This window comes from Balaenoptera acutorostrata, chromosome 15, assembly GCF_949987535.1.
Source record: "Balaenoptera acutorostrata chromosome 15, mBalAcu1.1, whole genome shotgun sequence".
Classification (NCBI taxonomy): Eukaryota; Metazoa; Chordata; class Mammalia; order Artiodactyla; family Balaenopteridae; genus Balaenoptera; species Balaenoptera acutorostrata.
Window position 1 is genome coordinate 40,244,640 of NC_080078.1, and position 27,044 is coordinate 40,271,683.

Genomic DNA, 27,044 nt, shown 5'->3' on the forward strand with positions numbered 1-27,044 from the left:
CTCCAGGGTGCTGAAAGGGGCGGGGGCGCGGGCTCGCCGCGCGGCGCCCCCCGCCGGCGGAGGCGGACCTGCCCGGCCGGGGGCGGGCAGGGGCGGGCCCGGGGCGGCCCAGGGCGGGACCCGCCGCTTCTGCAGGCCTCATTGGCTGCCGGCGGGCGCACGTCACCCAGGCTGGAGCCTTCCTCCCGCCCCAGTGGAATTGGAGCTGAGGAGGAGCTGAAAATGCAGATTTAGCATCAGGCACAGATACACTCGCTCTTTCTCTGAGATACACACAGCTCTCCACATTAGCACCTCTGCGAGCAAGCCGGGCTTCCTGACTGCAAGGCTTCCCCGCCAGCCAGATGCTAGAGAACACACACTGATTTGCTCCTTTCCAAACCCCTAGTCAGTGTTTTTCTCTACACAAAGATTTCTTAAAAACAAGCAACAACAAAAACTATATATATATTTTTTTCTTTTTTTTTTATTTGCACCTTCCTTGCGGGACCACTGCTCCGCCAGCCTGCGCGCCTCCTAACACCACTTTTCACTCCCAAAGAAAGATGAAAGGTGGCTGTGTCTCCCAGTGGAAGGCGGCCGCCGGGCTCCTCTTCTGTGTCATGGTTTTTGCATCTGCCGAGAGACCGGTCTTCACGAATCATTTCCTTGTGGAGTTGCATAAAGGAGGAGAGGAAGAAGCTCGCCAAGTTGCAGCAGAACACGGTTTTGGAGTCCGAAAGGTAAGACCTCTCTTGCATTTCGCATGTTGTTTCAAAACGGGGGCAGCCCTGCGCAATCTCATTGCAGATTTGCAAGTTTTCTCTCTTTCTTGCGCGATGCAGATATTCTGCCATCGGCTCTTTAACACAACGTTGCCTCCGGTGATCTTTCACGGGTTATGTAATTAAAATGCCCTTCAAATTGAACTCGTAAGGTCATAAAAACAATTTATTGTTCTTTGACTTGGGGGCGAAAACAGGATAACACCTTTCAAACAATGCGGTGCGCCCGGGCTGCTGTCCGAGCTACCAAGTTCTCAAGGCTGCCTGGGGATGAGGTAGGAAGTGCTGAACAGCTGGGCTTGGCGTTGGCAGACTCGTCAGGGATGTTTCCCCCGCCCCTGCCTCCCGGAGAACGGGTAGTTTCCGACGCACAAGGCTGGAAGCTTGGACACTGCGATTCGTCTCCGCGCTTTTCGAACCCGGCGCCAGGAGGACTTCCCTCCCTGACTCCTGTCCCAGCTCTTTTCCAGGGAAGACAGCTCCCTGGCTCCAGGAGACTTGGAGACAGAACTGGTTTTTCTTTCCAAAATCGGGGCTGAACTTCCCCCGCCCCCGCCCACGCCCGCCCACCCCGAAGCGTACTCATCTCTCTAGCTCTCAACTCGCAGCTGTAGACGCTGGAGAGGTAGATTTTGAGGGTAGTTCCCTACGGAGAACTCGGGGTGTCTCTCCTGGTATGTGGGCGGCCGGCTTGGCTTTCCCACAAGAAAGCGGGGATCCCCGTTCCAAGAAGTTGTCAGAGTTCAACCGTTTGGGCAGCTGGATGTGGTCCCCAGCCTCGGATGCCTCGGGACTCCTTTGGAGACGCCAGGGTACCCAGTCTGGGAGGGAAGGGAGTGGAGAGCGCCGGATGGGGGCCGTGGCTGACCTACCTGCTTCCTAAGAAATATCTCGCCAGGGATCTCAAGTGTCCTTAGGGGACCTGGCGAGGGGTGCGGTGGAGTGAGGGTGCAAGGAGAGACCGGGGCGAGCTGAACCTGGAGGACGGGAGGGATGCGATCTGTCGACCAGAGCGCTGACCGGGGGGAGGTCTGTGGGATTCCGGGTCCCGTTTCCTCCCTCCTGATCCCAGGAGAGAAGCTAGAGTTGAGCGGTGGGTGCTTCTGTGCTGCTCTTGCCTCGCAAGGGCAGCGCGAACTGGGACTCAGTCCCTTCGGTCCGGACTTCCCACGTCTCCAGTCTCCCTCCCAGCCGCCGCAAGGCTCCTTCACCTGCTGCGGGTTCTCCCGCCTCCGCAGGGCGTTGGCCACCGCGATTTCGACCCCAAATGGGTTTGACAAGTGAGTTTGACAGAGGTCTGGGAGGCGGCGCCGGGTCTGCTTGTGGCGCGCGGGCGGGTCCCGCAGAGGGACTTGTTGCTCCCGGGAAGCGTGTGGGTGGAGCAGGGGAAAGGAGACGCCAGCTGAGGGTGCAGCCCGCCGCCGCTCTAGCCCAGGGCCCGGGGGCTGTTTACAGAGTGCCGCCAATACAGTAAACAAGGAGACCCTCCTTCCTTCCCACCCTTACCCCTGCCCCAAACTTGGCAAGATCCAGGACCCAGGCGCCATATATATAGTAGTGATTATTATTAGCTGACAGCTATAGGGCACCTTTATGTGATGCAGTCCTTACTTTTCTTTAATACGCTCAACAACTCTGAGGAAGCTACTATTCTTTAATACTTTTCTTTAATACTTTCAACAACTCTGAGGAAGCTACTATTATTATTAAGCCGATGGTTCTGATAAGGAAATTGGCTCAGATAAAGGCCCAAGATGAAAACAGCCAAGAATTTACACCCAGATCTTTCAGAGATGAACTTACGTTCTTCACCCCTTAGTACACGCCACACCAAGCTAAGTGCTCTGCAGGGTACGTTGGCCTTTAGGGTATGCTGAAAAGGGATGTGGCATCAGGTTCTTTAAAAAGGCTCTTAAAAAAACAAAAACAAAACAAAAGCTCTGTGAAAGGGCTGCGGTTGATGCAGAAATACCTGTTACTCTCTCCCCATACCAGGGCCCTTTCCATGGGGTGGGCAGACAGCACTATCCTCTTTACTTCCCCTTTTGAAAATATGCCCTTAGCGTTTGATCTTAGAGATGTAACCAAATCTAGGTGTAGCTGAGACTGATAACGGCGTAACATATTTTCTCCAGGAAGCTTACTTCTTTTTTGTATAGAGGTGAACAGCCTAATGAAGGATTTTTAAAGTTTTGGTGATGGAACTTGAGCAAGGTGGTGTAGAGACAATCTCACCATAAATGAAACTGAATCCTCTCAATACACTTACCTTAAAATCTCAGGGAACTCATACTTTGGGGCGAAATCAGATACCTAAGCCTCTTTCCCATCCTTTCTTGGAGAGGAGCCCACTGGTTTTGCATTACAGTCTCAAACCGGCAGTTCCCATCCAGGAGAAATGGGCTTTTTACCTTGCCATCTCCTACTTACCTGTCCATAACCTCTCAGAAGTACTCTTATCCAAATGATTTTTGCTCTGATACATATTTAAGTAAACATCAGTCTATGGCAAGAGACTTCTGATGAATTGTTGCACGAAGCTACACTTGTCTGGAATAAACCCTCTTTTCCTCCTTTGGATCCATGTCCACCCATCCCCCAAGACTGAGCTCCAAACTTTCCCTGATGCCATGAGCTTTCCCTTCTCCAAATTCCTGTGGGATTAAAAAGCAAAGACTACATGACATAAGCTAGGACATTTCATTACTTGTCCTCTAGTCAGTTCATATATGTAAGTAAATATGGGTGTAAGCATTGTCTACCCACTTAAAAGTTAAACATTCAGGGATGGGATCTTCTATATTTCTGGTTTCCTCACCAGAGCCAGCATATTATTGCCAGGCTGTAAGAAAACTTCCTTAGTTTTATTTATTCCTCCAGGTCTCCCAAACACTGTCCCGTCTTCTTTTCGTCATGCTGTACTGTACTTTTGTCAACATTTCTTATTCATTTTTCATTTTAAACCCCCAATACCTCCTTCTCCTTCCTCTTTCTAACACCTAGGGTACCTCCCAACCCCCTACCACCCCATCCTTCCAGACGCTCAGTGTCAGACAGCAAAGATTCTCAGTAATTATTTATTCATATGAAAGAAGGGAGGGACCTACTATTTTACAAAGTTATCTCATCTAACCTCACGACTCTGTGAGGTAGAAATTATTGACATCAGCTCTGATTCTCAGATGAAAATCTTAAAGCTCTAAGAGGTTAAAAGTAACTGCTTATATCTGGAAAGTGAAAAAACTCAGATTTAAAGCCAAAATAATTTTGTTTTTCTATCATGCTGCCTCCAGGAAGCCTTCCGTGACTGCCAAGAACTCTGCCTTTTGGGCACCATTTTAGAGTTCAGATATTTTTCCTTTCCTTTATTTCTTTTTTCTACAATATATTTAACACTTATTTGGTATTAACATATGTTGTTAACTAATGTGTATGAGTATACACTTCTTCAGATAAGTTGTAGATCTCCCAAGAGACAATATATTATGTCTTTTTATAACCTCTATATTTAGCACAGTGTCCTATATGTAAGGTACTCAATGAATATTTGTTGATTATTTTGCCTAACTCTTAACAAGACCATGAGCAAACAATTATATTTCCTCTCTCAAAAGGAATAAAAATACCTATAACTTTACCCTCAGAAAGGTGTGTTGAGACTAAAATTTTCTATTTTATCATGATGTGGCCCAAAGATGTAAGTTCACCAGAGAAGATGCATATGTCTAGGAGAATGAGTGAGTTTGCAATAATGACAAAGACGTTATTCTAAAGATTGCCTTAAAGTTCTCACTACACTACTAATTTTAATTCCTTTGAAAAAGAAAATGAAAATTATTTATTAATGTGTTGAGGGTTGGCCAAAAATCATGTGAGAATTAAGGTAGAAATCCAAACAACTGACAATTAAGTTTTTTTCTTTTACTATAATATGTTTTATTTTTTATCCATGTAGAACTGAGGCTAGGCTGATTAAACAAGTAAAATCATGTGACTGCTCTTATATGTATAATTGCTAAAAAAATTTTTTTAATCTAATAATTGTGCTGTTATGTAATGAAAGAATAAACTTCTGGTCATTTTAATTTTATTGAAGTATAATATAATTTAGGAAAGAGCATAACTTGATAAATTTTCATGAACTGGGCACACATGTGTAACCAGCACCTAAATCAAGAGATAAAATATTATCAGCATTCCATAAGTCCCCCTCTTGCTCACTTGGGTAGTTTTTTAGCTTTAGGTTTGTAGGAGTTCTTTACCTATTATGGATAGGAATCTTTTGTCAGATATATGTATTTTGAATATTTATTCTCACCCTTTTAATGGTGTTTTAATGTCCCAACAATATTGAATCCATATTATATAATTTTACTTTCACTTCCACACACAATCAATTGTCAGTCAAAAGAATTCTCTAACCATATTCTCCCGTCCTCTTAACGTAGTTTGGGGGACGAAGGCAGAAATAACAGGAAAAAGATTTGATCCTAAGTATTTCCAAAAGGATTCCGATCTTAAAAACCCTTAAGGGACAGTTTTTCTGGAACTACAAGATCTACTATCATGAAAGCTAAAGGGAAAGAGCCCAGAAACCCATTTCCCCAACATGACTGCCATGAGTTCCTTTTGGACCCCAACTTAATACATTATGCCTTAGGTCAAGTCCAAGTTCATCCCTCATGCCTTCTCTGGTTGTTTTCTATCTCTTTGGAACTTCTATTGCATATAATCTGTTCCTTTCCCTTGGACCAGTCACCAGTCATATCTGTCACAGCACTCGCCATGCCCAAAGCCCCTCTGTGGCTGAAGGAAACCAGGAACAGTGATGTTAAAAGGTAAAGATGACAGGATTTGGATTAGACAGCACCGGAAACTTGGCTAAGTTATGAAATCCCTCAGAGGCTTATTTTATTTGAAATGGTTAACAAAATATGGGGGTTGTGAAAAATCAATAATATAGTGCATGTAAGGTTCTGGACACAGTGCTGAGTGCATAGAATAAAAACCTATTATTGGTAGTAGTAATAATAATAAGGTGATGACCTAGCCGCATTTTTTTTTTTTTTACTCAAGAAAGCAGTTGTGGGTTATACTTTCTCAGGAGTGACAACTGATTGAGTGAGGAATAGACCCTCAACCCAATGGCAACCCATCCATGAGTCAACCATGGTCCACGAGATGGCCTGGCCCAAATAATTCAGTGGTCTACAATTTGTTACAGACCATGGTAATTATCTCAACCAATCATACTGGCTGTTTTAGGAAATGTGACCCATTAGTTGCTATAGAATGGAGAATGGAGTCTAGTTGGCATGAGAAAGCCCATCTAGGTTGTGGGAGATGCAAACATTGCATCTGAGTTTCTAGTAACTTCCAGCCAAAGAACTCTGTGACAGAGGCTTAAAGCTAGTCACCAAACTAATTTCCTCTTCTACAGGAGCCACAGAAAGACCACATTTCCCAGCCTGCTTTGCAGGTAGGTGTGGTCATATGACAATTCCAGACAATGTATTGTAAGCAGAAGTGATGTGCTTTTCTTCTATGCCTGATGCATAAAAACTCCGTGTAGGTTGATTTTCCACACTCTTTTCTATTCTGAGGCTTGATGTGATTGAGAACAGTAACTCTGGAAGCAAATGCTAAAGATGGCAGAGTCACAACATGAAAGGAGCCCAGGTCCCTGATTCCTGACTTAGAATTTCTCATTCCTTATGTGAAGCAGAAATTAAACTATTACATTAAGGCACTGAGATTTGGGAGTTTATCTTTAGAACAACCAGTATTACCTAAACCAATACATTCTCCATAAATATTCCTTTTCTCAAGCTGTTGAAATGACTCTCCAAACTTTGCAACCAAACCAAGGCAAATCACAACAACAATAATCTTCTAAAAGCTTATGAGAGTTCTTAGATTTTCATCTCATGACATCAACCAACTTTTCAGGTCTTTGTGACTTGTCTTCTCCAGCAAGAATATAAAATCCATTCAACTCTCTGTTGCTCGCACTGGCAACCAGTACGCCCTACTCATAGTAGATACTCATTCTGTGCTTCTTGACTGATAAAGACACTTGGGTCACAAGATGATGGTTTAAGCCGTCAGCTCAGAGAGAAAGTACTTGAAGAACTAGTCTTAAGAAACTACCCCTGTAATATCCATTTATTAATAGGCAGAAATTTAGCTAGGAAATAGAAGTGGTTAACAACCAGCAAATCACTGACTGACAGACTCCTGTTTTTCCCTAAAATTCCCAACTTAGAAATTATCAATAGTAGAATACATGAGTTCTTTGAGCAGAGAAAATAAAGCCTGCAGTTAAAACTTGATAAATACAAAAGAAGGAGGGAAATTACACCTCTTTTTCTCAAATGAATGACTATCTAGAAATCAATTTCTATTTCAAAAGGTCTTATTAGTTGTAGATCATAATGTTATAGCACATCAGAGAGTAATGCTGATAGTTAAATTTGCAATAGTTATATATTCAGCTATAACTGCTCAGAGAAGTCAGGCTTAAAAATAAAACATGAAACCTGAAGTTCAAATGTTTTCCCCTCACTACAGCAGTGGCTTTATTTTACATTTGAGCTCAGGTTCATCATTTTGAACAGAAACACTGTTCTGGAACAGTTTCTGGAATATATTAGTTGAGATTCAAAGAATCACAGGGCAGTTGAAAAACAGGAATTACAGCTTGACTTTGTCTACTAAGATGTATTTGTTATAGCTAAAGATGATTCAGTGGCTAAAATCCTCTAATGGTTAGGGAATCAAGAAATTAAATCTGAGTTAACTCTCTTCTATCCTAAATGTAATGATTGCATATTAATTGATTGCTTCTACATGAGGTATATAGAAAAAGCAATAAACTTTTGCAGTAAACTCTCTTGACAAATTGTTTTTGTCCCTAAAGCTCATTTGACCATGGCTTTTTGGATAATGTTGTGATATGTTGAGATCCTCTGATGAGAATAATTGAAAATAATAAACTCTTAGGTTGAAAGTGAAACATTGACACAAACTGTTAATTTTCTGATATAGAGTAAAATAGACTTAAGAATGTTACAACATGCTGATAGTTTCCCCATTAGAAAGTTGACAAGAACATGAAGAAAACTAGGATCCTAGAGTGGCCCTTCATTTATAACTTTAAATGTGGCATTGACTCCCCTAAACACCCAATTCTTCTCCTAGTTTTTCTTAAATTCTAATTTCATCACAAGTCCTTTTACCAGAACTTCTTCAGTCCCAAATTCTTCATTTTCATTCATCTCTTGGTAAGCTGGGTTTTATTGAAAAGCGAAGGGATTAGCCTGTACATGAAAAAGGAACTCTCCTCTCTTTGAGATAAAAGAGAGAAGAATGAGCAGATGAAGTTCAGTTTTTAGGTCACAGAGGAGGATATCAGGAGAATATCCACTTAGGAGTCACAGTTATTTCAAAGGTGTAGGAGGCAAGGTCAATTCTTAGAGTGAGGGAAGTGGTGCTGGGTTGGGGGCTTCAAAAGAGATAAAATTTTGTGCTCTGCAAATGGGGTTGGGAGAGGATTCTGACAAAGGACCGGTAATGACTTCTGGCCAGTACTGAGGGGCCAAGTGGGAGAGCATGGATTTATAGCAGCAGCAACTGAGTCATTTTCTTCAATAGCACTCAAGTGGGGGTGGTGGAAGTAGGGAGAGAAGGAAATGGAGTTTTAAAAAATGGAATAGCCATAAAATAGAAGAGAAGGTTAATTGGGATTAGTAGTGAGAGAGCTGAAAGGGAGAAAGCTATGGTTAGTGAGTAGGGTGTTGGAACTCAAGACCCCCTAAATTGAGCATTTCCAGACAATGATGAGGTCCATGGAGGTGAGTTACCAAAGCCAAAAAGAGGTGAAGGTGGTCAAGGAGCTGAAAGTCAAATGCACAAGTGTCCATCCTCGTGCACCTCAGTCGTGCCAAAGCTAAATAGCATTGCCAAGGGAGAGTGTGGAGAGAAAACGAAGAGAAGAGGTTCTAGCACAAAATCTTGGAGAACTTTGGGCGTGGAGGGAGAAAGAGGAGACGGAACTTGGACAGTTAGGGATATGGAAGATTAATTGAGAAAGTGCAGGGCTGTGAAAGGAATGGAGATGAGGATTAAGAAAGAATGGGGCAACGGTGGCCACTGGTTTTGGAGATGAAGTCATTGGTGCGATTGGAGCAGGCACCTTAGCACATGGGAAGAGGAGAAGTACAATATGTCAGTTTGGGTCCCCAGGAGCAGTCCTTGGGACAAGGATTAAATGCAAGTTGTTTATCCAAGGCATGATTCTAGTAAATACCGGTAGGGGAGTGGGGAATTGAGACCGGGAAGGGAAGGCAGGAATTAAGAGTGTATTATAGCACAAGTTGTCACTGTGGGTAACCGGGGCTCAATCCCACCAGGAAACTCTGGGAGATGGTTTAGAACACGTCTGAGAGTCATCCTGCCTGAGGGGTGAGGGAACTGCGGTATTTATATGCCAATTGCAATCAGATAATTTTTCATGATTGATAGTTTTTCCTGGGTGGCTTTGACTCTCCAGCATTTTGACTTGGCAAATGCTCAAACAGAGCAGAATTTGGCCGCCAGAGAAAACTCTCATACAAATAGATCCAGAGGCTTTCATGCACTAAATGCTAAGGCCCAAAGGGATGTAAGCAGGAAAGTGATAGTGTCTATGACCGGAAGGAAGCCAAATTGTGAAGGCTGCAGTAAGTATGATGAAGTAGAGGTATCAAGTGTAGACAGTTCCTTCAAAAAATATAGTGGTAAAGGGAGGACAAAGAGAAAAGTATTATTATGGTGACAAATTTATTTGGTTTTAATGATTTTTATGGTAATGGTTTCTAAACACTTGTCAGACCACTTGGAGATTGGTATCCCACCAAAATACTGTGACATACTTGACTGATTATTCTAACAGATTTATCCAGACTAATTTAAATTTTAACAAATAGTAACTGAAATTATGGAATTACAGCCTGTCAGAGCAGGAAGAGACCTTGGAAAGGCATTAGTTTAACCCTTAATTTTATACCTGAGGAAACGGAGATCAAACATGATGTTTATGTTCCCAAATATTTGCAATGAGCATTGGAACCCTGTTGCTCCCTGACGGTGGTTCAGACGATGCATCATCAGAACCACTGCACCAGCCTTTCACGCTGGAAGAGAGAACCAGATTGAGAGAGATTTCTATGAGTGATTAGCCATATAAACCAACCTGTTGGTTACCAGTTCATTTCAGGTCCTCCTGGTTTGCTTTTCTCAAATTTACCCCTAAAATTTTTACAGATTCCAGTTTCCCAAACAAAACTGGGAAAGTTATAAGTTCAGGGATTCCACACCAACAACAACCTACTGGGGAATTCCCTGGCAGTCCAGTGGTTAGGACTCCGGGCTTTCACTGCAATGGATCTAGGTTCAATCAATCCCTGGTCGGGGAACTAAGATCCTGCAAGCTGCATGGTGCAGCAAAAAAACAAAAAACAAAAAACAAAAACCTATTGGATTAACACTTGATAAAAAGCTAGAATAGGAATTTTATATTTCTTTGACTGCCCCCTTAGTGACGAGCACAGTGCTGTACTTTTAGCAAGCACTTAATAAATACCAAAATCAATGGTTAAAAAACATTCTAAAGGCTTAGCATTATCATCAGATGCTCACTAAATGACAGACAGATGTGTTATGAGATACCACAATCAGGAAAACCACACGTGCGAGGAAACGTTATAAGAATATCCTAATTTGTATCTGTGTTAAATGACTTCGATTAATTAACTACCATTAATAGCCTAAAATTTTGTGACTTAATGAGAAATTAAGAAGCCAAAGACAGAGGAGAGCAAGGAGATCCACAAATCCTATCTTTCCTTGCCCTTAGCTTGTTCTTCACTTCTGTGAAGAGGGGAAAATATCAGTTTCATCAGAAGGCTATCAGTTCTCTTCAAAAATGATGGAAGTTCAAACATAAGAAGGTAGTTGGCATGAAAGAGTCAATTCTAGTCAGTTCCTGTTGACTGTGTTTCTAGGGAGTGTCAACCAGGAATGGGAGACCAAGAGAGAGCTTGCAGAGCCTGAGATGGGGGGAGAAGGATGGGAAACAAGCCACTGTGGGTCCAGGGGCAGCACCATGGGGTGGGGTGCAGAATCAGGCCAAAGGGAACCTTGGAGAGTGTGTCTTCAATGAGGCTTGGCACAAAGCAAATTTGGACCCAGAAGTTGAAGCCCGAAACAAGCCATTCTGGCCATTAACTTAGAAAGGAGGAAAGGACCAAAGAAAAGTTACGGAAGTTTGAAACCAATGGACAAACAAAGTAACAGGAGCACCGTCATAGCGGGGGAAGCGCAGAAGCAGAAGAATATTCTGTTCATTCAATAAACACGTACTTAGCGCATTCAATAAGCAAGTATGATATCAGGCACTGAGACATGGACTTGGGGACAAGTAAGAAAGTTTTCAGATATTAAGGAGCGATCAAGCTCCAGTGTGCAAACCTTTTTCAAGTCTTTGGTTGTGTCACATTTATTAAGTCCCATTGGCCAATGCAAGCCATATGGCCAAGCTCAGAGTCAGTGCAGGAGGGAACTACCCTAAGGAATTGATACAGAGAGACATAAACAAACGAGGGCCACTTCTGCAACATTCTCCTACCAAAGAGTCTGGGAGTTGCAGCATTTCTGAGTTATCCCACCCAAGGGTGGGGAAGCTAGGAAATGTAGCCACCAGCTCCCATTCTTCCTCGGTTGAGGGTTACACCTGAGGGGCATCAAATCCCTTGCACTTCTGCTTGCCCCAAGCAGGCCAAGCCTGCTTCCACAGTCAGAGAACACCTCAGGCAGAGAGATGCATGAAGACTGTGGCACGTACAGGCACTGTCTATAGGGGACCTCCAGGGTAGGTAAAGGGAATGCAGGAAGGGCATCAAAACATCATCTGCTACACGGAAGGCACAGGTTAGATAAAATACAGGAATCACAGACAAGTAGGAGTGCTCTTTATGAGCAACCAGAGTACTGGCAATATGTTTTGTGAGAGATCTGTGATATAGGACACGTGAAGCAGAAGGGAAGCCTTCACAAGGCAGACAGTGCCAAGTCGAGGTGAGTTTGCATCGAGGCTTATAATTTCAACAAGTTAAAATAAAAGGGGGTTTATCGAGGATGGTACAGCACGTGAAACAAAGTGCACCGGAATTTTAGAAGGATTACAATTAGTGTTGCCTGACTAGACGCTAAGAGAGATGGGAGATGAAACCAAAAAAGTGGACTGAGGATGGTTCATGGGGGGTCACCCACACCATGTTAGGAGCGTGGATTTTGTGGATAAGTAGAAGGAAACATTGAAGGATACTTGGAAAGTATAGCAGAGTGGCCATATACAGGTAACCCTAGAAAAACAAGTTGAGCTAGTAGTGAAGTAGAGGGGCCTGGATCTCCCAGCCTCGTTCCTTTGTCCTAGGGAATCATTCATATCCTGGAAGCAGGTAGCACCATCCCTTTTAACAGATGTTGCTACTAGGGAATCATGCCTTTGATCCTACCGCCACTGGCTGATGACATCAGGGATAACAATAGCTTAATTATTGTCTTTGAAGCCACAGTGGATGGCTGGTAGAGGCAGCCAATTCTATCCATGAAATTTATTCCAGCTAAGAACAAAATCACTAAATGCATACTACTTCCTCCCAGACACACAGATACATGAATCTAAAACAAGCCCCCTAACTTAGAAGCCAAAAAGAAAAGCCAGGACAATAATGTCATCCCAGCACTCCTGATAAGTAGCTTACTCCCTGATAGTCCAAAGGAAGAATGCATGTTCTTACATTTTCATTTCTGAGATAATACATGGAAATTTTGCCTTAGGTTAGAAAGGAACTGTTTGTGAATGAGGCTGAGGGGCAGCTACTCTTCACCTATCTCATTGTCTGACTGTCATTTTAGACTTGATATAAATAGGTTGTGTAGGTTCTTGGGAGTGTATCATTGTTTGAATCCCACTGTGGACCAGTAGCTCCATTCCACAAAAACAAACAACCCTTGACAACACAAGCCATGTCGCATTTTTGTGCTCCTGGTCATAGGGAAGAGCAGCTCTTAGCATCACAGAAGACAGTTGAGTGTTGTCCATGGAGAACAATACCTAGGAGAAGCGTAGAAATGGGCAAGGTGGGCCTAGAGCCAGGTGTCCTGAGTGCTGGGTCAAGGATTTTCCACTCTCCCCTCTCACTTCCCCTCAGATAGCTAATTCCCCCCTTACAAATAGCTAACCCAAAGGAACATCCATCCATACAGTCATATTTTATTGACAAGTTTTTATTGAGCCCTGCAGAGATAGAGCACATCGAAAGGGATGGGTTTTACAGACAGAAAGGTAACGTATTTAGATTTATGTGCAACAAAAAGCATATTATAGTTCTCTAGACCAGTTTATAAGACTTCCTCTGATCTGATGGCTCCATCCAGTCTCTTACAAGTTACCTATTTTATGTGCTGGGGTGTGGAAAACTCTGTTTAGCAACTGGTTTCTGGTTCTGTACCCAAAGGACCCCCTCAGAGCAGGCTAACCTTACACTATGCCCTGATAAGTTCAGGCTGAATAAGATTCTCTGTCACATCTGGTTACTCAAAGAAATGAGTCCTCCCACCACAGGCCTCCTTCTGTTGACAGAGGAGCTGGAGGCGCAAATAAACAATTAGGCTCCTCTGCGGTATGAGCGGCATCTGTTCAAAGGAGCTGTCAAGCCTTCCACTCCTCTAGTGAAATCATATTTACTTTATTCATCTAAATAATGTGGCTTATTTGCCTTCAATATGAAATTGTCTTGGCCTGTTTCTTGTTGATTGATTTTTATGAGATAGCATATTTTTGGGGCCTCCATATGCCTCTCTGCTAAGAATGGAATGACTTCTTATTGAACAGTTCCAATTATTATACCCTTTCATAGTTTTAGAATCATTGGATATATTCAAAATGCCCAGCTCCTCATCTCCATTTTATTCACTGCCCATCTAGGCCCCTTCAAAAAATAAAAGGAAAAGAATGATCAAAATAAAGAAAAATAATAAATAAAAATTAAAACAATAAAAGCCACATATTCTATATTCCATTTCCAACACGTTGCTCTCCGTTTGGGTCATTATAGCATTGGAATCCACTGAAATGGGCTATATTATTTTCAAGACTATTTTTTAAAAGCCACTTTAAGTGGACAACAATTAAGGAAAGTACAGAGATTTCTCATATACCCCTGCCCCTACACACGCATACTGTCTACTTTTATCAACATCACTCACCAGAATGGTACATTTTTACCAAAGATGAACCTACATTGACACATTATAATTGCCCAAAATTCATAGTTTACCTTAGGGTTCACTCTTAGTGTAAATTCTGTAGGTTTCGACGTGAGTTGAATGACATATATCTATCATGATAATATCATACAAACTCTCTTGACTTCCCCCAAATTCTCTGTGCTCTGCCTGTTCTTCTCTGCCCCCACCCACACCCCCTGGCAAACACTGATCTTATTTTTCTCTGAACAGTTTTGCCTTTTCAAGAATTTCAGATAGTTGGACTCATTCAGACTTTTCCGACTGGCTTCCTTTGCTTTAGTAATATGTCTTTTTGTGGTTTGATAGCTCGTTTCTTTTTAGCACTGAATAATATTCCATTATCTAGATGTACCACAGTTTATTTACCCATTCATCTACTGAAGGACATCTTGGATGCTTCCAAATATTGACAGTTATGAACAAAGCTGCTATAAACATCTGTATGCAGGTTTTTGTCTGAACATGAGTTTTCAGCTCATTTGGGTAAATACCAAGAAGTGCAATTCCTGGATTATATGGTAATAGTATGTTTAGCTTTGTAAGAAACTGCCAAGCTGTCTTCCAGAGTGGCTGTGCCATTCTGCATCCTCACCAACAATGTATGAGAGTTCCTGTTGCTCCACCTTCTCACCAGCATTTCGTGTTGTCGGCGTTCCAGATTTGGGCCATTCTAATAGATGTGTAATGATGTGTCACTGTGGTTTTAATTTGTAATTCCTCATGACATGCGATGTGGAGTATCTCTTCATATGCTTATTTGCCACTTGTATGTCTTCACTGGCGAGGCATCTGTTATGGTCCTTGACCCATTTTTAAATTGGGTTCTTTGTTTTCTGATTGTTGAATTTTAAAAGTTCTTTATATATGTTCGATAGCAATCCTTTATGTATCCTCTGCAAATATTTTCTCCCAGTCTGTCACTTGTTTTCTAAATTCTCTTGATATTGTCTTTCACAGAAGTTTTTTTTTTTTTTTTATAGCTACTTTATTTATTTATTTATTTATTTTTGGCTGTGTTGGGTCCTCGGTTCGTGCGAGGGCTTTCTCTAGTTGCGGCAAGTGGGGGCCACTCTTCATCGCGGTGCGGGGACCGCTCTTCATCGCGGTGCGCGGGCCTTTCACTATCGCGGCCCCTCCCGTTGCGGGGCACAGGCTCCAGACGCGCAGGCTCAGTAGTTGTGGCTCACGGGCCCAGTTGCTCCGCGGCATGTGGGATCTTCCCAGACCAGGGCTCGAACCCGTGTCCCCTGCATTAGCAGGCAGATTCTCAACCACTGCGCCACGAGGGAAGCCCTTTCACAGAAGTTTTTAATTTTAATGAAGTCAATACTTGAACAACTACTCAGTGAGCTTAAATTGTTGACCCAGGAAATCGTGAGCTAAATAATCGGTTTCTGTTTGGAGCTACTAAGATTTTTGGTGGTTTGTAGCACACATTATCATGGTGATACAGGACTGAAACTCAAGTGCCTGAGAGGCTTTCTCTAAGGCTAGAGAACCTTAATGAGGACCCCTGCGGCTCCTCAGCCACCAGAGCCACAGACTACCTCCATGGGTTTGCTTATCTCTCCAACTCTCAGTCGCTAATCATGTTCTCTGAGCTTCTTTGTGAATCACCTAAGAGCCTGACCACAGAGGCAATTAATGTTGGTCCTGTTGAGGCAGAAGACAAAGGAAGAGTCTTGTGCAGGAGAGGAGGTGGCCTTTCCCTGTTATTCTCCAGACCCACTTTTTACCCATCTTTTTCCAAAGCAAGACAGAAAGAGGTGAGAGTATTCAAATAGCTGAGATGTGTGATCCTAGGTCCAAACTTTAAGGAGGAGGAACTTTGGTTGGGGGTAAGATGCAACTCAGTACAGGTGAGCATTGAGAACCTGTAAACAAGAGATTGTTCAGGCTGAAGCATGGTTGTAACATAGGCAGGACTATGCCTTTGGTGCCCCTCTCCTTCCTCTCTCAATTCTCCTCTCTTCCTTTCTGGCCCTAGGAACTTCCATCCTGTCAGCAAATCTCAGTGAGGCATTTAGCTGACCATGGCTTAGGGTGTTACTCACACCATCCCCCCAGAGATAACTGGACTTTCGTGCAAGCATTCAATACACACACACACACACACACACACACACACAAATTAAAGTTAGGATGGGGCTGAGTGGGAACCTTTTAATGCTATCTAAATCACACCAGCTGACACTGCCTCTCCCCCAGAAGTTCTAAGGGTCCCCCTTCCTCTCTCCTTCTCCCCTTTCCTTACCTTCTCTTGTCTAATGCACAGCTGCTATCTCCTTATTTCTATCCTTCTTTCTTTCTATAATATTATATGTTTCTGTCAATTGCACAATGTAGTTTTCCCATGTGTTTCCTCATTGGCCTATAAGTACCAGTAGGGCAGAGCCTGGGACCCCACCCACCTCCACCCAGTTCCCTTTCTCCCTCATCCTTATTGCAAAGTGCAGTCCCCCACCCATAAGAGATTGCATGCAATCCGGGGAAATTAAGAATGGTCTCAGGAAATGTCAGTAAAATGCAGAGCCTAGCCCTCCCTGTAAAATACAGGACCCCTAAATGAAATTGACAAGCAGTTATCAGCTGAACCGGTTTTCAATCCTTGATGTATTGTTTTCCAGTTTTTATTCCTTGAACCTCTTGACAGCAGCTCCCCTTGAAAATAAAATTATAAATTTCTTCATATGTGGAATGAAGTCCATTGTTCTACCAAACTAGACTCCCAAATAAACACGACTGAGCATCATGAAAATCAGCACAATGGACAAAGCCACTAAAGGAAAAGTGATGGGTCTGAGCCAGAGATCCCTAACTGCTTGGGGGCTCTGGACCCATTTGAGAATCTGTGAGAAGCAGTGGTCATTCCTGAAACAAGCAAATGCATAGAAGCACAAAATTTGGGGTGGAGACAATGTTCGCAGACCAGCGTCCAGGGGTTGCCTGAGGGGAAAGAACTCTGGTCTAAAGGAAGGTGGGCAGTGGGCTCTAAGAGGATTTAACACGCCTTATTATCTGTTCACGATCGGCGGCCAGTTCCCTGGGGTTCCTGGCTGTTGAGGAAAGCGAGTGTGTGGGTTCAGAGAGGAGCTTTAGCTTGGAGCCATGGTTATCAGTGGGAGAAGGAGGCAGGCAGGACAGAAAAGAGGCAATGAGAAGCGTTGCTGGGATCCATAAAATTTCGCGGCATAATGAGAATTTCTAAAAACTGCAAGTCTGAGTTAGCAACGTTATTATACTGTCACCCAGCCTGAACCTTCAAGCTGACAATTTGCTGTGAATTCTTCTTTCATTTCTTTTTTTCTCCTTCCTTCTGGAACCATGTGTATTTTGCCTTAAGACACAAAGGTGATGGTGTAAAAGAAAAGTGTGTGTGTGTGTGTGTGTGTGTATGTGTGTGTGTGTGTGTGTGTGTTTAAATGAAGGAAACATTTGAGGATATACTAAGTGTTGAAATATATGAGAGGTTTCTTACTGGGACACAGGTGAGGGTTTGGGGACCTAAGATTGCTTTTAATATGTCTTTTCTATTTGGAAGATCAGCATTCTACTTAAGAAACGGAGGAAGGCGCAAGCATTTCTTCACTGAGGGCTGTGTGGGCAGCAGGTATCTTGCACTACTGTAAGCCGCACGGCATCTGTCTTTCCCTGCTCGTGATTAGCTTGTGCTTGCACATGATCTCCCCAGACAGTTGCTTCTCAGAGGCTCAGAGGGCAGTGGATTTGGGGTCTCCACTCGAAAGACAAGAGGCAAAAAGGGCTCAGAAAAATAACCAGTGCCTGCAGGTTAATCTCCTGTTAAGTCTGTGGTCAGTCAGTTTACCTGTTTATTGCCCGAGTTTCCAATTTCAGCTCTATGAGACCAATTGACTCCATTTCTTCCATAGCCAAGACAGTGCTTCTAATCAAAGAATCCCGGGTCGTGGGTCCCAAGTACTCCGCAGAGGGTCACTCGCCAGCCTGGCTGTCCTTGAGTTGCACTCCTTCTTGTCAGGAATTCCAGCCTGCTATCTGTTGGATTCATAGCCAGGGTTATCAAGGGGGACGGCACATAGAGCGAGACAGCAACGGAAGCGGTGGGTGGGAAGCGTCTGGAGTTACAGTCAAGGAGACCAGGGATTTCTGTTGAGAGCTCCCTCTTGACTGGGCAAGTCCTGCTCCTCCCTGAGCCACAATGTCTTTCTCTATGAAATGAGGCACTTAGACCAAGCAAGGGGTGCCACTCAACTGCCTTCAGTTAACATAACCATGTGAAGTGACTTCAGTATGTGACAAAGGGAAGTGGTGGGACCTCTGGCTTGAAATTTTTAAATATATGGTCCTCTTAAGGGCATTCAAATTTAATTTTAAAAATATTTTTACATTTTAAAAACTTTCAATTTGGGAATAATTTTAGACTTAAGAAGTTGGCAAAAATTGCACACAGGTTCACCCATGTTCATAGCAGCATAATTCACAATAGCTAAGAGGTGGAAGCAACCCAAGTGTCCATCATCTGGTGACTAGATAAACAAAATGTGGTACATACGTACAATGGAATATTATTCAGCCTTCAAAAGGAAGGGAGTTCTCACAGTGTTTCACATGGATGAACCTTGAAGATATTCAGCTGAGTGAAATAATCCAGTCACAAAAGGACGAATATTTTATGATTCCACTTATATGAGGTCCCAGAGTAGTAATATTCTTAGAGACAGAAGGTAGAATGGCGGTGGCCAGGGGCTGGGGGGAGGGGAGAATAGGAAGTTATCATTTAATGAATGTAGAGTTGAACGTGCAGGATCAAAAGAGTTCTGGATATCGATAGCGGTGATGGCTGCTCAACAATGGAGATGTACTTAAAGTCGCTAAACTGTACACTTGAAACTTTAAAATGAAAAATTTTTATATTCTGTATATGTTACCACAATAAAAAAATTACTCTTTTTTAAATGGCAACAGAGTTCCCATATACCCTTTATCTAGCTTTCCCAAAGTTAACGTCTGACAGAACCATAGTACAATTTATCAAAGCCAGGAAAAACATTGATATAACACTATTAATTAATCTACAGATTTCGGTCACAGTTTTCCAAGTGTTCCACTAATGTCCTTTTTTCTGATCCAGGATCCAATCCAAGATTTGTATTACATTTAACTGTCCTGTCTCCCTAGTCTCCTCTGGTTTCAAAAATTTCTGCAGTCTTTATTTGTCTTTTATGATCTTGAAGATTTTGAAGGGTACTAGCCAGTTATGGGTTTGCCTGATGTTTCCTCCTGACTGAATACAGGTTATGTATTTCTGGCAAGGAAATTATGTAAGTGATGTCTCCTTCTCAGTGCATCGTATCATGAGGCACATGATTTTGATATGTTTCATCTGTAGTGAGGTTAACTTACATCACTTGGTTGAGGATGTCTCTGCCAGGTTTCTCCACTGTAAAGTATTATTTCTCTTTGTTTATCATTATATTTCCCCCACTAATTTTAGCATCCTTTGGTGACACTTGCCAGCCACATTTATGGTGTTTCCAAACGGTGATATTCAATTTCTGTTCATTACTTCTACTTTTGTTAATTGGAATTCCACTGTAAGAAGGAGTTTTCCATTTGCCTCTATTCAAATTTAATTTTTTTAAAAAAATCAGTAAAACAGAGCCAGAACAATGTCCCTCCAAAGCTCACTGGTGCTCTATAGCCCCAAATTTCCTTTCTTGTGTTAAAAATTCTCAGATTCTTCATGCCCTCCAGAATAGGAAGTAAAACTCCAAGTTCACACCACCTGACAGTGGTCATAAGCACAAGTCTTTGGAGAGCAAAAGATAAGCACACTTACATTTTCTTTCCTTCTCCCTCCACCCCTGCACCTTTTTGATCAAATCTTACCATTACCCTGAGTACATCAGCAGGGTTAAGTAGAGAAAACATTCAAGAATCACTGAGCCTGGAAAAATGCACATGAAATATTTATGTTTAATTCTCCCTGAAGAATGTGGTTTTTAATGAACAGGAACAAAATCACAAATGCTACAGTGTTCTAAAAGATTTTCATTTGCACACCAGACCCCTAGCCAAACTTGCTGTGCCCTTGAAGTTCATCCAGTATCTGCTTCTCTGGCCTCAGGCCCCCGCCTCCTTTGCCAGGAATGTCCCTTGAGGACCCTTATCTGGGCTGCTCCAGGCTGGTGTCACCCGCTGACAGACAGAGCCAATATTATTGTAGAGTTTCAGGTCTGCACAGTCCTAAAAAATGAAGGAATAAAACATCTTTTTCAGCTAGATATTTGTTCCTGTTATCCATTGCTGAGTAACAAACCAACCCAAAACTTCTTAGTATAAACAACAACCATTTTATTATGTTCATGGACTTGGGATCAAAGATTCATACAGGGTACAGTGCGGATGGCTTGCTGTGGTCCACATGGGGCCCATTTAATGCGTAATGGTCTTTGGTTTTCTCTTCTTGTGATACCTAAGAGAAGAGAATGGAGAACTTGGTGTGGGGATGAATATAAAGGGAAGGCTCCATGGAGGAGAAGAGAAGATTAAAAGATGGATAAAAACTAAAGTAATGGAGGAAAGAATAGAAGGTTTGGGGGGAGGGGAGGTGAACGGCATTACATAAGAAAAGGTAGAGAAATGGGGAGGAGAACGGTGACAGGGAACCAGAGCGCCAAGTCTGACAGGGGGTTAGCAGGGGTTTTCTCACATACATGCCCATCCCAGGGGGCCCCGGCATGCACCCCAGCTCTGGGGTCCCTGTTCTAGGGCGCCGCCAGAAGCTAACCACGCCTGTGTCTGTTTGACCCTCCACAGCTCCCCTTCGCCGAAGGCCTGTATCATTTTTATCACAATGGCCTGGCAAAGGCCAAGAGGAGACGCAGCCTGCGCCATCAGCAGCAGCTGGAGAGAGACCCCAGGGTGAGTTTTCCTGGAAACCTGCCTTCTAACCTCTGTTGCCGCAAATGAGCCCACTGGGGGGGTGTACAAGGGAGCAGGCAGGAATTTTGAAGTAAAGGCACTTGATGTGTAGGCCAAATGGATCCCTTGCAGAGTGGTCCTGGGGACTCTGCTCCTGTCTTACGCATAATAATTAAACCCTTGATCGGCCGGAGGTGGGGGAGTAAACAGGAGTACCACCTCTTTTCTGGCTTTTTCTCCTGTGTTACCCTGTGAGGACTGCTGGTTGCCCGGGGACACGCTTTGGCCTGCGATGGTTGGGAAGACACCAAGCAGTTTAATAAGTCATTTTATGGGCGGTTTCTACTGGTGAATCCACATGCTCTGAGGAGACCGCCGTGCCCCATATGGCCAGTGAGCGATCAGCTCACAATAGGCAGTGGGCTTCTCCGTGTCCAAGCACGACTGAAGCCACAAGACCTGCTCAGCCCCCCTTCCCACACTGTTCTTTCTGATAAGTTACCCCATGCCCCATGCCTTCTGGATGCTCATGACTCCCACTTTTACCTCCGATCTTTACCTTGGTCTTGGACACCAGCTCTCATTTCCTACTCCCTTTCCCCTCAGAAACCTAAATTCAACTTTCTTGTAACCAAACTTATCATCTTGGCCATAAAGCAGCTCCTTTTCCAGTGTTCCCACTTCCTGTTTTCTCAGAATAAGAACTTTGGGCGTCGTTGAATCCTGACTGTCCCCACCTCCTCCGCCCTCCCCACACTCATTCAACTGGGAGATTCTGATTTCTCATATGCAATTCACCAAGAGGGAAATTAATAATCCAGGCAGTTTGCTCTCTGTACACTGAAGGCTTCATACCCTCTTCCCCAGGACTTGGGCGACAGTGGATGTGAAGAGGGTCAGACGTTTGAGTTAGAGGTTTAACATGAGACTCCTTTGGAGCTGATGGAATCTGGAATCATTCTTGTGGGGCTTTTCATGTGAACATTTGACTGGGTTTAATGTGGCCTTTAATTAGGAACGCAGATGAAACAGACTTCCCCGCAGATCACCAACTGACAGGCCACAGGCAATTTTCCTTTATCTCCTCAACCCAGGGGATCCCGCATTCCCTAGAGTGAAAATACTGCTCTGAGAAGCCCCTTTATCTTTGCTTTTGCAGTAAGATCCAAGCTGCCGGTGCTGTCAGCCCATGCCCAGCATTAGTAAAGGGTCTGTTGTAGAAGCTGGCACTGTTACCTAAGGGAGAAGCTCTCCTTTCTGTCATCACAGACTTGGCCTGGCTGTATCAGTTCAGTGTCTGGGGATGCCCTTGAGAAGCCCTGGACAGATATGCTGCCTGTCTCACCTGTGGACCCAGAGTGGGTACCAGCAGACAATGACCACTCTGGGGCAAGTGACACTGGTTTTCCCTATGCTTCCTACCTGCCCCATGATCTTACCCTTTATGGCCAATTTTTTACTTTTATTTATATAATTCTTAAAAGTTCCTTTGGTTTCTTTTCTTCCACAATTAAACACATTGCCCCGAGATCATTCAGAGAAGCACATAAAAGAAATTGGGGCAGAAGGAAAGTGGTGCTTAAAAGGCTTGGATAGGGAAAGAGAACCAAGGAACAGTGAAACTAAGAAGCCATTGTTGGGTTCAGAGAGACTCCTCGGGCTCATTAGGTTAAGATTTTCTTATTTTTGCACTTACTTGAAATGATCTTTGAAATGCTGATTCTTGAAGTGTGGAGTGATGTTTCTGAAAGAGAAGAAAAGATGGGATGGATAATAAGGAAGGAAATCATGTATTGGTGATTCCAATCATTTGTCTTTCTCCTCAAAATAGTATCTATTTTAACCAAAAGGAGCCTCCATTCCCCATTGCCCATTGTAAGGTCCTGGTAGCCATCTGCCTCTAGCTGGTGGGGGTATGCATGTACCTGCCCACAAAGACCAAGAGAAGAGAGCAGCAAAACTGAAGGTCGTAAATCTCCCGTAGCTTTTATCTGCCTTCTCATCAAGGTTAAATGTCAGGGCTGCTGTGAATAATAAAATCATTTTAGGAAAAGAAATAAAGCATAAGACCTCATGATTCTTTGCAAAAAGAAAAAAAAAACAAGAAACAAAAAACAAAAAACCCTGCTAGTAATGACTGCCTTGTTCCAAAACATTAGATTAAGGCCTCAGTCTCTCCTGCAGGATGTCCTTGTGGTCACCTAATTTTGGCATCGGCTGACAGGAATCGGGTGACCACTCTTAAACAAAAAGCATTGATGAGGAACAGTACAACAGCAGTGTTATGAGGATTCTGGAAGCCCTGTGGGTTTCTAGACCTTAAACTAAGGGCAGATATGTCGAGTTAGGATACCTCAACGTGGGGTTACCCAGGCACATTCAAACAGGTTTCCAAAACAGGTGTAAATAGATGTATAGAGAGGAAAGGGGAAGGATCAGGTAGCTGAAAAGGATCCTTTTGTCTCTTGCACAGACATTGCAAGTTACTTTTCATGAATCAAGATCTTAAGAACAAGTTGTTTTATCCTCCTCTGAAACACGTTGTCTCCTAGGCTTATCAGCTTTAATCATGCTCGCAGCCCCAGCTTCCTTCTTCCCCTGTTTCTGCATTACTTCCTGGCCTCTCTCACCAGCTGTCCCCTGGCTTGTGAAAGACAATACAGAACCCAAGGAGCCATGTACATAAGTCCGGGAGAGTTTCAGCTTCTATAGACTCTCAGGGCTCAATCTACCTAGGTAGCTTTTTAGCCAAAGAAACTACCAAGATCTCCTATCAACCCAACAAATAGAGAAGAAAAAGATAGAGGACCAAGCTTACTTTTGGTTTTGTTTTGGCTTCAGAACAGAAATTTCAAGGATGTTTGTCCCTCATTTCACGACTAACTTTTATGTTTAAGGAAAAGAAGAAAACGACTAGAAAGGGATCACATGGACTTTTTGTCCAGGCCAATACAGGGCTGCTTTCTATATCTTTATATTTGTTCATCAATATTCAGGGCAATAACTAAGAAAAAGATTCTGGTGCAGACTGTTTTAAAGGTATTCTCTTGCCTTTCCATTTCTTTCTGCTAAAAAGACTAGCATAATGCCGTGTAACATCATTTAGACGCTAAAAAGCAAAAACGGTGTCTTTTTTATTTCTGGGTATCTCTGTATAGTGCAGTTCTGAGCACACAGTAGATGCTCAAAAAGTGACTGTCAAACGAATAGATGGATGGTTAATGATTTTTTTCAGAGTTTTAATCTATGAAATAATACTGTTCATCTCATCTTATGTTTTCATTGCTATTCTAAAATGTGCATCCACTAGGAAACAGAAGTATAGCCTTCTTTCTAACGCTTCCTTTAAATACATTCTTAATTGTGGGTAAAAGAAACCAATTCATTTCATCATTTTCAAGTCTTGTCACTGAAAATCCCATGAGGAACCCGTTTTTAATTTCCAAAGTCACTCTGTGTTCCTGATCATATTCGAAGTCACAGTGCAACCACCGAAGCAAGAACAACATGTTTGGAAAGTGTGTGGATAGCTAAAATAATTTGAAGATGTAATAAATAAATCCAAAGCTGAAATGAAATAATAAAACCAAAAATTCCTTCTCAGCATCAAGGTCAAGAACAAATAATCCATGTTCAAAACCTCTGTGACATTTGTGAAACTTTAGCTAAGAGCAGCGTCAACAAATTTCAAAGTCAAACCTGACTGTGGTCCACAGTCTACACATCAAACCCCATACGTTCTACAAGTACTTGAAAAGCTGCTGGGGAATAGATTTATTTAAGACATTTGTTTCACAGTCCTGTTGAATCATATCTGCTCATCTGACATAGAGAGCATTGAAATGAAATACGTTCAGAAACATAAAGACTCACATGGTTCAATAACACCCACCAGTTATATGGAAGCCAGATAATTTAACAAAAAATAACCTGAACGTCATTTGTTGCGAGAAGTTATATTTGATTCAAGAATTACAAACGTTTATTTCCTTTTCTCAGCAATGCTACTAGACCATCCAATTATCCCTTGGGATCATTTTTACACCCGTTTCGAGTCAGAAACGCCTATCCGTTCACTGAAACCTTTTCTCAGTTCCCCGGTCTCAAAGGACGTTTCATGTTTCCTCTGTGTTCTGTACACAGGAACTGTATCTTCCTAGCTTCTTCCTCATCCAAGTGTATTCACATGTCTTATGACCATAGGTGTCAGCACATGATCCCACAGTGATTCACTTTTGTTCTTTAAAGGTCTATTCTGAACATATTTGTGAGTTTTCAGGGCACTCCAAAAACCCACAAAAGTTAGTTTCACTGGATAGTCTTCAAAAATCTCATAGAATGAAACAATCTGAACAAAAGAGAATTTTGCCTATTCTTTAAAACTAACTGGACATGACTGGTGTGATCTGTTTGTAAAAATCTGAATAATGAGTGAATCAGGCTTCCTTTGTCCATGGGACTTAATAATACAATAATTGATATTATTTTTTAATGGATTCATTATCATAGCTGAAACTCAGGTGGTTGACAGAAGCTGGGAATGGCTTGTAATTGCTTTGGGTACTTCAGCAGTTCAAACAAGCAAAGAAATTCATTTACGTTCTTCCTCCACAAGTTACGTGAAATTTTGTCATAATCGCTAAGCTCTTAGCTTCCAGTCTTTTCAAATACCTAACATCAGTCACAGTAATTTGTAATGATAAGGACAATCCACTTGTATGTATTGTGTCTTTCCTTGGATTAATATTAAATAACTGTTTGATCACAGTCGTCCCTCAGTTTCCACAGAGAATTGGTTCCTGGACCCCCGCGAATACCAAAATCGCAGATGCTCAAGTCCCTTATGTAAATGGCATTGCGAAGTTGGCCCTTCATATCCGCGGGTTCCACATCTGCGGATACGGAGGGCTGACTGTACTTCGATTAAAATTTGGAGAAGAGAAGAAAAAACACAATTATGTTCTGGAAAATCTACTTTCAAATAGCAAATGTCGTGGAGAAAAATGACTTCCCTCACTTTTCGTTTTGGTTTTGACCAAACCTTCCTCCAGTGGGCGTGTCCTCTCCTTACGTCACAGTGACGCATGAGAGTCTCAGCCTGCGGGACTGCTAAAAATAGAAATTAGATCATTTTAGTGCCTTTAAAAAAAATTTATAACCCCCCCCCCCCCAGAAAAAATAGCTTGGTTTATTTGCTTGGTTTTGATTTTTATACCTCAAAAAAATTGTTTCTGGTTTCCACATTTCTTTTTTTTAATAGGTTGTTTTTTATCTTCATACTTAACTCTAAAATGGTGAGGTTTGAGGTTTTGAGATACTGCTCTAAGAAATGTATAGAAATCCCCTAATTTATCTTCTGAATGTCTTCTTTAGGGAAAAAAAGAAAGCCGATAGATTTAATTATATTTTACTTATTTAGAAACACAGACATGGTGAGTTTATTATAAATCGTATAGCAAATACAATAGTATTTTGAATTTCTGTAGAGCTTTTATTCCAGAGGGCATTCATGGGTGCCTTTTCTTCATCTTCTCCTTTCCTTGTACCATGAGTTGGACCAACAGATGCTATTCCATCTTGAAATGGAGGTAACAAAGAGGTTGACGTGTGCCTGAGTCGCACATGAGTTTGAAAGCCCAAAACAGCAGTTTGGGTCCCCAACAATGGTGACCATCTTTTCCAACCTGGATTTAGGTCTCTTGGTCAGACAAGGGAACAACCTATTTGGAATTGGGATTCTCACGGGGAAAAGACCGTCCATGATGCACGATCATAAGAGCTCGATGGTCCATGAATAAAGCCGTGCAAGTATAGAGTTGGCCAATGGTGGGGTTTGAAAGTGGAATGAAATTCCTTTAACTCTTGGGGCCTTAGAGACACAGATTAGCCGGAATTCCCAAGAGAGACTCCTCCGTGGGAAAACAAGGGTTCATGGGTGCATCTGGCATGTCTATTGCAGACAGAGAAATAAACTGGGGACATATGGAACAGAAATAAAGTGATGTTGATGCCAGAGAGCACAGA

The 27,044-nt window shown here is 42.7% G+C and overlaps 1 protein-coding gene across 1 annotated transcript in view; it reads left to right on the forward strand.

Annotated features, from left to right (window-relative positions):
• The first annotated feature begins 225 nt into the window (after positions 1 to 225).
• Positions 226 to 27,044, forward strand: part of PCSK2 (proprotein convertase subtilisin/kexin type 2) — a 217,749-nt gene continuing 190,930 nt past the window's right edge. The window contains exons 1-2 of the mRNA XM_007181830.2: positions 226 to 722; positions 20,916 to 21,020. Coding sequence (XP_007181892.1) covers positions 546 to 722; positions 20,916 to 21,020 — 282 coding nt within the window. The 5' untranslated portion in view covers positions 226 to 545. The remainder of the gene's footprint in view (positions 723 to 20,915; positions 21,021 to 27,044) is intronic.